At 39.0% G+C, this 12,673-nt stretch overlaps 1 protein-coding gene across 1 annotated transcript in view; it reads right to left on the minus strand.

Annotated features, from left to right (window-relative positions):
• Window positions 1–12,673, minus strand: part of EPHA4 (EPH receptor A4) — a 178,848-nt gene that overhangs the window by 13,475 nt on the left and 152,700 nt on the right. The window contains exons 12-14 of the mRNA XM_044432888.1: window positions 9,265–9,326; window positions 7,649–7,858; window positions 2,749–2,898 (exon numbers count right to left, since the gene is read on the minus strand). Of these exons, the coding sequence (XP_044288823.1) occupies window positions 2,749–2,898; window positions 7,649–7,858; window positions 9,265–9,326 (422 nt within the window). The remainder of the gene's footprint in view (window positions 1–2,748; window positions 2,899–7,648; window positions 7,859–9,264; window positions 9,327–12,673) is intronic.

Here is a 12,673-nt window from a genome sequence, read left to right on the forward strand (position 1 = left end):
GAAATTTAAACTCACATTAGGGTTTAAATTTTAATGGGTAAACTGTTTTCACTGAGGTATTTTTCATGGATTATCAAAGGAGAAACTGGTGCAGAATGATTATCAACAATATCCTTTTTACTCTAGAATGTCTGAAATACTTTGCAACTGGATACATATTCTGTTTTCTGAGATTTCTTTTGGACAAGTTTCAACTTGTTCCTGTTTTTACATGTGGCATGATGCAAAAGAGAACTAATTAGGTGCATTTGGGTGCCGCAGATGTAGCACTCTCCCCCACACCCAGTAAGGGCTGCAACAAATGGTTGCAGTGTAGGCTTTTTCTCTTCAATGTTCAACCCAGCTCTAGCTTCTCCTAGGATACTTACTTCATTTGAGTTCCCCTCCCTACCTCAGAAGATATATTTAGTATTGTGTAGCCAATTATTATCCAGATTGTCTTCCTTAGTCACTCCTGAAAGTGATGGAATCTTGGAAATGTGCCAGCCAGCCACCCCCCCCCCCCCCCCCCCCCCCCCCGCCACACACACACACACAGAGCTGGTCATTAGTTCATAGGAGGAAGTGCTATATTTAAAGATAATGCAGCCTGTCCTGGAGCACTTACATTGTCAGTCAAGCTTCTACTGAGAAGGTCTGCACAACAAGACAAGCGATTGTGCTTTTTTACCTTCTCTGTTCTATGGTGTTGTCTGAACCCCTCTAAAGTATTTTAGCATGAACATTTGGTTTAAGAAAGCACAAACAGAAGCAAAGCTGTGTTTTACCATGATGGCTGGCTGTGTCATTTGAACAAGAAAACATAACTCATTGTGATGCTGAGGCCAGAACCATAAAGCTGCTTGGCAGGAGCAGCCCATTGCCACTCTTGCCAAATGGCTAACCAGAGAGAGCCATTGACATTGCCATTTGGTGCAAATATCAGAGGGATCCTAATTCTTCCAATCTCCTGTCCTAAAAATCTTCTTTGGTCCATGAGTGGACAACCAACTGGTTGGTGCTGGGAGAAAAGAAAAGCAGTTCAGTTGATTCTCCTTCTGCAACTCAAGCATCAGCAGGAGCAGCCAGAATCTTCTGGTGGTGGCATCCAGTTGGGGGTTGCACGCAGCAGCAAATTCCTCCATAATCCCCTTCTCATGTGAGCAGTATTGCGAGAAGTAGCAATGGCACTTCACTTGGGGTGCGATTCCCATCTGCCGCATGCTGCTCCTTGCCAGCCAGTAGTAGGGGTGAGCACTGTATAAATGAAAGGCTCTGCCCAGTTGATTGGTTGCACATGTGAGAGCAAGGTGTCTTGAGTGCATAAATGAGCCAGCAGCAGACTGTGTGATGGCTGTGATGAGCTGAACTCAATTTGCAACCATGGCTTCCAAAGTGAGGAGCTTCATTACTCCTCATAGCACCTTCCAGGATACTGTCTGGATGACCAATGAGGAAGAAAATGGGACACAGGAGTTGAGTTACCTGATCATTTCTCAGGCACATCCATGAAAAAATATGTATGGTGGAAACCATGTGGTATTGCTTGTTGTGATGTGTGAAGTCCGCCTCTGACTGGGACCCTTTCAAAACTGCAACTCTCTCTTCTTCTTCCACTAGAGATAGCTCCAGAGTTATGAGACATATCAGGTATTCCAAATGTATTTTATTAGTCCGGGAGGGTTTTGAACTGATCTGAGCCAGTACGGAAAGACTGAACTTGAAAAGGGGTGCTTCAAAATCCTAAATCTTATCCTGCTCCACAACGGTGTCTTTCTGATGTAATCACCAGTTGTGTGCGAACTGTATAGAGGTCCAAGGATATATATGAACTATGTGGGACATCACATGAGTCTTTCTTAATTCAGAAAATCACAGTCTTTAGAGAATCTACTTTGACATGACGAGTGAATTGTTTACTACACATTTTAATCTACTTTCCAGAACACACACACATTTGCAAGGGGATAATGACAGCTAGTTTGTCTGCTGATTAAATGCATGTTATGCTAATTTACCATGCGCTAAATAGCCGTCTACATCTATTCAGAATCTTATTGGAGAAGAATCTAATTGATCCTAGTACTAGAATAAGAGAAAAATGCTGCTTTCTTGTATGCTCCTGGGACCCGAACTAGTGGCAACTTGAAGGTCGCGGAGATCATGTCATTGACTCCTCAAGAAGACATCAAAGTCTGCAAGAACTGTGCCCTTTTATTCTTTTCTTTTACACTAAATTGGCACTTTGCTGGTGGGATGGTGATTCTACTGGATAAGCACCGACCCACCAATGTGTTTATGCCAGTCACACTCAGTTCCCAACTACATGGGGGGACATCATAAAAAGGCTGAGAGAGGCATCTGGATGGTGTTTTAGTGTTCTGGAAAATGAGGGACAACTAGGGGCCAGGAAACTTCAGTTAATCCAAAATACTGTGACTAGTTTGTTAACTAGACCTGGCTGATGTGGTGAAGCCAGTATTTTGCCATCTTCACGGCCTATCACTCCATTTCCTTGTTTTGAATTCAAAGTGCCAGTTTTAAACTTAAAAGCTCTAAAAAGTTTAGGGTCAGGGTGAACTGCCCCACAGTGGTTGTATTCTTTGCTGCTGGTTTTATCATGGTTTTATTATGTGTTGTTTTGATTCATTATTTTATTGTGTGCATTTCATGTTTTAGCGCACCACAGAAAAGTTTGATTATTGGGCAGCTTAAAATGCAGCAAAATGAGCAAGCATTAGTATTCAGATAAAGGTAAAAGACACTTACATCTTGGTTGGACATATCCCAATAAGGCCTCTCTCCATATGACATCACTTCCCACATTACAATTCCATAACTCCAGACATCACTGGCTGATGTAAATTTACGATAGGCAATTGCTTCTGGTGCAGTCCACCTGATGGGAATCTTTCCACCCTGCAGATAAATCAACAAAGTCATTTATATAACAGCAAGCACTTTAGGTTTATGTCAGTGTTATATATCATCATTTATCTAAGCTAATGTAGAAATGTTCATGAGAAGATGCCAGCTTGGTTTCTAAAAGGGCCACTGTTCTCTTTAATCTGTAGATAAAAGGATTTTGGGAGATAAAAAAGAATTCAGAACACAAAGAATCACCTTCCTTTTAAAAGTAAGTTTATCAAGAGCTGTGGAAATAGCTTGCAAGTCTGCACGGCAAGAGTAGAATTTTTGCTGGTTAGGGTGGAGCGTCACTGCCTCACACTGAGTCATAGGACTAGTAGAGTCCTCCAGGTACTTTGTATATAACCTCTCATCACTGCTATGCCAGGTGGGCCAATAGTCAGGAATGATGGTTGCTGTATTCCAATATATGGTAAGTGATGAGTCCCACCAATATCTTCTATGGTTCTTTGCTTATCCACATGATAAATAGATGCAGAATTTGTTGAACCAAATAAGCACAATTTCTGCAGCTTGTAGAATTCCCCTCTTAAATGTAGAATTTTTATTATCCTGCTATAGAACATTGTTGTTTTCAGTGAAGATTGTACACAAGCACTGTTAGATGCTACCAAAGAGGAAGAGAATTTCATCCATCTGGTTTGTTTTTTCAGTTGCAAGGATGCTTATTAGGAAATTATATTTCTATCCCTCCAGTTCATAAACAATCTCTCTCCTTAAGGCTATACTAAAGGTGCTCACAGTTGGTGTGAGCTTAAGTGGACTCCGGGGGATGGTGGATGACAGGAAGGCCTGGAGGAATGTTGTCCATGGGGTTGCGATGGGTCAGACACAACTTCGGGACTAACAACAACAAAGGTGCTAAGGGTTTGTAACGTGTGGATTGCAAGATTATCATTGTGTAGTTAACATCTTGATACTTGCCAGTCATGTCAGAGTTTTGCTGCTGCAAACTTGTCAGCTGCTACTTGCTAGGTTTGTTTGCCCAGGTCTTCAAAATACATGCATTTATTTGGGGCCCACACTTTAAAAAGAACTCTATACTCTGTCCTTCACTGGTCAATAAGTTGCTGAGAATCGTACATCTTCAAGTACTTTATGGACATAGAGGCTATTTTGATTGGAGGTAAGACATTTGAAAGCTGCAGTTAGGCAGCATGCCTCCATAATAATCAAACAGTAATTTGATAATGGCTTAGAGGTAACAACATCCTCATTATCTGATCTAGCTTCCTTGGCATAAAGGACGAAACCAAATGTGCCATAGATTTCTCTGTGTTGTTAGGCTAATAACCTGGCTGCCTGTAACTGACTGAACTCGGAGCATTACAAGAATACCACAGAGGGAATAAGAAGCACCTCCAGAATTTTCCTACCATGCAAAAGACTTAGACGGCTAATTCAGCCATCCAAATCTTTTTCTCCACATCACGAGGAGAGAAGACAGATACTGCATAAGCTGGCATATATTGTTTCCCCCTCTCCCGTAGAAAGCCCACAAAATGCAATATCCAAGGTCTCTTTTGTGACTTCAGCGGCATAATTGGTACAGTTCTTTCCATGCCAGTGATGGAGTATGTTTCTGAAGTTCTAGGGTCCATCAAGACTCTAGTGGTCACAGGACTGTGCCCTAACTATTTCATCCATTCCTGCTTTTTATTTTATATGCTACTATGGCTTCAATATGGACCTGTTAATTAGGGTTGTGAAGTTTGAGCCCCCATAAAAGCTGCTATCACTAAAGCAAAGAAATCAGGTGATGCTGCCTCACTTGTTTGTGATGAGACATATGCTAGTCCCTTAAACAATATTAAACTTATGCATATTTACAAAAATCATTTAGTTAACAAATAATAAACTCTAGCTATGTGGATTTTGTAAATTAAAATACTCAGAAAAGTGGTAAAACAGCCTAGGCTGGTTGAGTAGTCTGTATTTATCAGAGCCAGTTAATACTGACAAAGAAAAATCAGATGAGGTCCCCATTAAATTTTGTTGAAAACTCAAGGATTAAATTGTAAAGTATAACCCTGTGCTAAGAAGAATAGAATGGCATTTCCTGAGCGTGCTTTACCACCAAATGGAAAGCAGTCAATAATATGCTATTTTTTAAAAAAGAGGATCAAGAAATTATAAGAAATTTTGTTTAGTTTCTGTCCCTGGAAAAATGTTGAAAAATATTATTAAAACTAGAATTATTACACATATAAAAGAGCAATTGCTTTTCTTGGAAGAACTGCCATTTCTGCAGAGTTAAATTTTGCCTCACCATCCTTTTAGAATGATCTGGGTGTCAACAGATATGTAGATTGGTGTAATTCAATAAATCTTGTGTTTGTTGGACGGTCCAGAACTTGTGCAAAATATCCTAACCAATCGCTCTTAGGATAAGTCTTATGAATCAGTAACTGGGTAAGGAACAGAAAAGAGAGCAGTTCTCTAAGAATTCATCTTGGCTCGGGTACTTTTAAATGTATTTATAAATGATCTGGGCTAAGGGATTAGAGGTAAAATAGCCAATGCAGGCAAATGTCACCAAATTATTTAGATAATGACAATCCAAGAAGACTCCACAAAAAGTATCTAAACTGGGTGTAACATCAGAAGTTCAATGAAGTTGTCTTCATTTAACCTCTGGCTAGGGATGAAGGGAATTGTAAATTGTACACATTTTATGAATATCAAATTAAGGAAATCTGTCTTAATTCCTTGGTTGTATGCAGATAAGTTGTAGGTTATTGCATGACCCTCCCTGCTCCTTAAAAAGAAGGAAGGAAGGAAGGCAGACGGACAGACAGACAGACAGACCCCTGTGAGCAACTACTCCAGCGGGAGAATGTTGATGTTATATGTCTTCCTCAAAGGGGCCATTTTTACTGAGCAGTTAAGATGGCTGCTTTTTTGCTGACTGGTCAACAGAAATGGAATGTGCTATTTCTGACCTGGGAAAGATAAATTCAAGTCCCCATTCAGCCATGAAGCTCCTTGGGTGGAGACTTTTGGTCAGCCTAACCTTCCTCACAGGTAGTGAGGCTAAAATGCACTGGAAGAGGATTATGTAAGCTGCCTTCAGTTTGTCACAAGAAGACAAAGGCTAGATGTAAATGCAAGGTGATGATGATTTTCCATTGATTCCTGGAAGTTGCCCACCCATGGACTAAATAAACCTTTATTCTGATCCAGTAGGACTCTTACGTCAATATGTTCTTACATCTGTAGCACAGCTGAATGTATGTGCTACATAAAGCAAAATGCTGGTGATGGTTAAAAAACAGCTTGCTGATAGGAATTGCTGCAGGAAAATATTAAGAAAGGCATGAGCACACATGCAGATTTCTTGCACACATGGTATTTGGTGCTTCTGGATGGTAGCCAAGGCACAGCTTTTCTCCTTTACTATGGCAATGAATAAAAGTACATTTTACCCACACAGCCCATATGGTTGACTTGGACTGTCATCAGATCTGTGGGATTTTTTCTAAGGAACAATCATAATTTGAAATTCCTTATGGTTACTCAATGGCAGCCGTCATCCAAATTGTCCTGAATAGTGATACCAAAAGAAGACAATGCACTGTGATGCAAATTATAGATATTGTTGCAGTTCTCTTGGAAGGGAAAACACTTTACTATATTTGCACTCACCCAATTGAAAGAAATGTTTTTCAGTAGTGTACCTCCTGCCCTTCTGTTTGAACACAGCTCTCTAGAAATCTGTCTTGGCTCAAAACCTCACTGCCCTTGTTAGTGGGAAATTGCAGGCTGGACAGCAATAAATACTTGCAAGGCAAATGGATCCCCCCTCCCTTTAATGAGTGACATGTTCATTACAGGGGAAATGTAAGAATTAAACAGCACAAACTGGGTTTTCCTAACAACCTCAGCACTTGGGAGAACAGATGGAGAATTGCAGGCATTTAAAAGCAAAACATCTAACAAAAATTACAAATCTACATTATAAACCTTGTATCTCCTTTTATCCTGATGTGTATAAACTTCAAGGGTGTTTGTGATCATCAAAATATTGCTTTACAAGCTGCAGCATTTGCCTCATTAGACTTTACATGCAGATGACTACAATCCATCTATCAAAGTCAGTAAAAGTATCTTATTAAATCCTATTGTTTGACCTCTTTAGGCACCAGTCATAAATACAGTCATATGGATAAACACACCACTACCAATGTGACACATGCACACTTCTGCACTGATACTCATCCGATAACCTGCCTTCCTCCTGTTTTCAATAAATAGTAACACATTTGTCCTTAATAACGAGGAATGATGGAAGGTTGATATCATGTGTAATTTATCAGTCCCAACATGCAGAGACTGGGGAAATCTCAGCTCTGCATCCATAGGATGCTTTCTAGAACAGTTACAGTGCCACCAAGATAAATATGCATTCAGTTCAATAAAGGAACATCTCCCTCTCCTATACTATCCAGTATCCAAAGTTCTCTATAGAAGACACTCCAGGCTACTGAGGCTGCCTGCACCTCAAGTGACAAAAATGTCTCCAGGCAAACAAGCTATGAAACTGCTGATCCAAGGGGAATACAACCCATCTAGAATAGGTTTGATAATCTCCACCCAGTGTCAACCATTGGTCCAACTTGCTTAGCATGGTATCAATAACTGACCGCACCTCCCGAGGGTTTCAATCAGAGGTCCTTTTGCTAGCATCATAGGCATTGCTAAGGACTGAACAGGATGCCCTTCCCACATGTTTTTGTCTTACCCTAGTAGTATAGGCTGCTTCAGGGTCATCTTCCAGTACACGGGACATGCCAAAATCTGAAACTTTGCAGACCAAGTTGCTGTTGACTAATATGTTTCGAGCTGCGAGATCTCGATGCACATAGCTCATGTCAGATAAATACTTCATCCCAGAGCCAATGCCTCGAAGCATTCCTACCAACTGGATGATGGTAAATCTGCCATCATTCTTCTGAAAAAAATAAAATAAAAATGTTGTAGAAAGTGCCAATGAACATACCCTTCTTTATTTTTGTATCAGTGTTTACCAAACTTATCAACGAGTACTAGTCAGGTAAATGATATTTATTTATTTATTTATTTATTTATTTATTTATTTAAAACATTTCTATGCCGCCCCCATCGCAACAAAGCCTCAGGGTGGCTCACAAAGAATACATAAAAACATACATAAATAATAATAATATAACAATTTAAAAGAAAAAAAAACATTTAAAACGCCCCAGCGCATTCTCGGCTAAAAATTTTAAAATCCTAATTAATTCAATAATTTAGCAATTAAAATGAGCTTTAAATAAAAAGGTCTTAGCCTGGCACTGAAAAACAAATAACGATGGCACCAGGCGGACCTCTCTGGGGAGCACATTCCATAGATGGCGTGCCACCGCTGAGAGAGAGAGAGAGGGAGAGAGAGAGAGAGAGAGAGAGAGAGAACAAAATTTCCAGTATCAGAAAGAGCACAGTTCTGAATACTAGCTGCTAGGCAACATAAGCATGCTCTGATGTCCTGTTTTTATATTCTCTGAATATAAAAATAGCATCAGTAATCTGTTCTATGGATTAATGGAAACATGTGCATAGATCCTTCTGGGCAGTTGCCTGTGAATATCAGACTTCCCCAAAAGGTGCTCCTCAGATATTTTAGACATCAGTTCCCATGAGCCCCAGCTAGCATGTTCAATAGTCAGGAGCTGCCCAAAACACCTGGAAGTCACCAAGTTGAGGATGGCTGGCATACCTGCTAATTCTGCATACAAAGATTTATAGAACAGGCTAATGTCCAAGCTTGCATCAGAAGAGGAATGAATCAGGAAAGAATCCATTGTGGACCTTACAGGGTCCATTGACAATTAGTAGATGGTAGGGAGGGAAGGCACTACCTGCTTCAAGACCCTGTCTAACCCTGGGACTTTGTACTATCCCCCTTCTATGTAAGTCATTTCTCCATGGAAGGCTGCCCTCCTAGTTTGAAAGCCATACTCATATATTTTTGGTTTAATGTACCCCTACATCATTTTTCTTGCCATCTAATCCTACAATTCACCAACAAAGTACAGTCCAGCAGCTTCCTGTGATGTCTAGAATGTTCCAGTTTTAATTAACTCACAGCAATGCAAGAGTTTTAATGAGCATTTTTAATCAAACCTGCTTTTGATTAAACAAGGATTATTTAAAGCATGCTATTTTATGTGTCACCTCCAAGTTGCCTTTTTGCCCGTCCCCCACTGCTGCAACTGTGGTTGAAAATACACTACTTAGCATCTCCAAAGCATAATTCTGGTGCATCTTCAAACTGCAAAGCATAAATAAAGATACCTTAGTGCTTGCCTCTAGATTCATGATACTGCAGAAACCTACCCTAAGAAAAGCATCCAAGGAACCATTCTCCATGTACTCAGTTATAATCATGACTGGTTTGCCTAGAAATTAGAGAAAGAAAATACAAGTCACAGATTCAGACAGTTAAGGGAAGGGGTTGTTTTTATGATCCATTATAAGTGTGAAGGTACATAGGATTCTTCCTTAGCTAGAACAAACTAGAAAACAAATAATACAGATGAGGACTGTTCCAACAAGAAGATTAACACTTTAGCTGACTCATTGATGAGGTCTTTAACTACGGCAAATACCAGAACCTCCAGAGAATATAAGAATCCATAATGGCTCACTAAGGAGAAATGGTGATGTGCTAATAGACCCAAATAGGCCTATTTGCACTTGAAGTAATGTAAAGATAATTGCATTGTTTGCTACTGGAGTTTGTATGTCCATAGACATTTTGCTGAAAGAAATCAAATGTTATGCTAGGAGGATGCAGGCTGTCAGCTGCAAGTGGAGATTCAGGTGTAGCATAAACAGTAATTCCCTTGGATTTACTGAATTCATGTCATGTACAAATATCTTTTATCCATGTGCTTAAGACTGGAAGAGATATGGTCAAATTAGATAATAAACTATATTACAGAGAAAGTCATATGTAATAAAAATAGCCCACTAAACATTGCTTGCACTGGATGATATTATAGTAATTATACATCAAATACAATATTATGAAACGTTATCTATTAGTATTTACATTAGTACTTGTTATCCTAATGATCATATCACATAGTTCTTAAAAAATCTGGTAAAGATATTCAATGTAACTTTTCTTCCTTGATGTCTCTAAATGCATGAGTATGCCTAAAGACTGCACAAAGTCCATGGATCTTAAAGTGAGACTCAAGGTGGGACTTTATAATGAGGAACAAGAATTTATTGTGGAGACTAATCAACCTTTCCACATTGCTCTCATTCTACATTTGTTTTAATATACTGTGAATAGATCAGATCGTAGGGTATTTCCTTCAAATATTGTCAGAGAAAAGGAGTCTTGTTTAGGTAGATAATTTGCTTTTGTGTGGCTGAGGGAAAGTGAAATCAGAAAAAAAAATCCATCAGTGGGATCTGCTGAAACATTTGGCAAAAGAAAAAAAAGGGATACTGGTAAAATATTTTCATACTGAAAACATCCTATAATTGTTTCTACATTTGCACATTTTTCACTCAGCAGGTTGCCTCCAATTGCTATTCTACTAGGAGCTCCTATTTCAGAAATACCTTTTTATTAGAAAACAATATGCTAAGCAACATTGATAGACTGTAAATTTTTCACCTTTCCAGTTTTATTTTTAGTTAGGGATAGCTGGCCTAATGCCAATGTATCTGGAAACATATATGTTCATGATTCCCTTGCTACTTCAACCAGTGCCAGACTATTCAACTCCCTAATATTATTCCATATTTGTGCATGCAAACCAGTCTCTGTGTGAATTGGAAATCAAGCATCTGTAGTCCTAACTATCTTATTTACATGAACAAAGGTTTCTCCCCACCCCCCTCTCTGTGTGAGCAAAAATCTAGGACAGCTGCATCAATATACGCTTAGAAATTCTGGCCAAGAATTCAAATACTTAAAGGCAAAGGCTGAAGAAAATCATCCTCTTGATGTCTGAACATTCACCCCTCCCAGTATTCATCAGTGAGAATGGAACCCACTCAGATCCAATCTGCATATCTCTCCATGTCATTTACTCTTTGCAACTGTGACTACAGTCACTTGACAGAACAAATAGATCTAAATGGGTTTTAATTAACCTTCTGCAATCAAAAGGTACTTTGTCAACTTAAAGAAATAAGAGACACTCTTAATTTGAATATATTAATGCATAACTCCATTAGTTTTTATACCTAAGCAGATTAGTGTTGCTGTGAGAGAAGGGGGTCTGCAGACACAGGATGGAGTCAGAGCACTGCCTTAGTCTGGACAGTGATTTCTGCAGCCACCATGTGCTGGAACCTGGGTGTAATTGGATGATCTACTGGGATCCAACATTTGATGGATTTTGATTCCATCACACTTTTGACAAGCTATTGAAAGTATGATTTCAATGGACTGGGTTTGGATTTGAGGTAGGTTTCAGCACTGTAAAAGTAACCATACAGTATGGATATATACATTTCCATATAATCAACTAATACACTCTACCCATAAAATCCAACCACAGCGTTAAAAAGGGACATCTTGTCATTGTGAAGTCAGTTATTAAAAACTTGCTATTTATAAGGCATTTATGCTATGCTGCTCCTCACCCACCATCTTCAGTCTCACCCTACACCCGAAACAGCTCCAAAGTCTGCACAGGGCCTTGTGTTCTAATGTCAAGAGCCTTAAATGCACCCATTTATCATCAATATTCTGTAAGTCTACAGTAAAAATTGAGATGAATGCCTGCTTAAGTAACCCTGTTTACCAAATGGTGATAGGTTGGAGGTGCCTGCGCTGGCTTGTAGTGAAAGCATGAACTACAGGGAGCCTGGCAACAGGACTCCCTTGAATTGGCCTCCTACCTTCTGTTGGGAATTTTAAATCATTTTAATGCAGTGACAAGTACATTATGCAAATGCTATCTAGTCATTTATAACTGTTACAGCTGTAACAGCTTGGGGGTTAAAAGCCTCAGTGGGATTGCAATACAAAGATTCCCTTGTTAATTCTCTGTTTTACTAAGGTAGTATGAAAATCACTGTCAGTAGCAAAGACACTGTATTGTCCTAAACAAAAAATATCTTTTGGAAAGGAGCATTCCTGTAAAAGAATTCAGACTTTTTACCTTTTAAATTAAAGTTATGTGAAATTTGGGAGAATCTTGTATGCGAAAGACAATAGCAGTCTTGTACAAAGAAATTCAAGAGCTTTCTTAAACTGCTGAAACTTGTAACTTGAAATGTAATCAGTGTGTCACTGTATGCTTTTAAGCACATTTGGATTTGATGTAGTAGATGGTTTAAAAAACTAATTGCTATAGGTAAATGCAGAATTTCAGAGAAAATTAGCACCCATATACTTTTCAAATCTGTCTACACTTATTAAAGAGTGTTAATGTTTATATTCTTCATATTGAGTCATATAATCGGTCCAGTCATCTCAGTATTGTCTAGTCTTCTGACTGCAGAATCTGATGCAGACTGACCTGCAACCTCAGCTTTATTTATTTATAACATTTATACATTGTTATAAAAGCTATCAATAAATAAATAACTATCTTTTCATCCAGAGAGATTATGATTATGGAGAACAAACCTTAAACTCCCTAAACATGCATTCTACTTTGTATGTGAAAGCAGCATGGATGTGAAAAGAAACATATGCTTGCCTATCATATATCTAGAAACAGAGCAAGTCAGAAGAGTCCTCCCAGGTCATCTAGTCTGACCCCCGGCTCCA

Source organism: Varanus komodoensis, unplaced genomic scaffold, assembly GCF_004798865.1.
Source record: "Varanus komodoensis strain SLA01 unplaced genomic scaffold, ASM479886v1 scaffold25, whole genome shotgun sequence".
Lineage (NCBI taxonomy): Eukaryota > Metazoa > Chordata > Lepidosauria > Squamata > Varanidae > Varanus > Varanus komodoensis.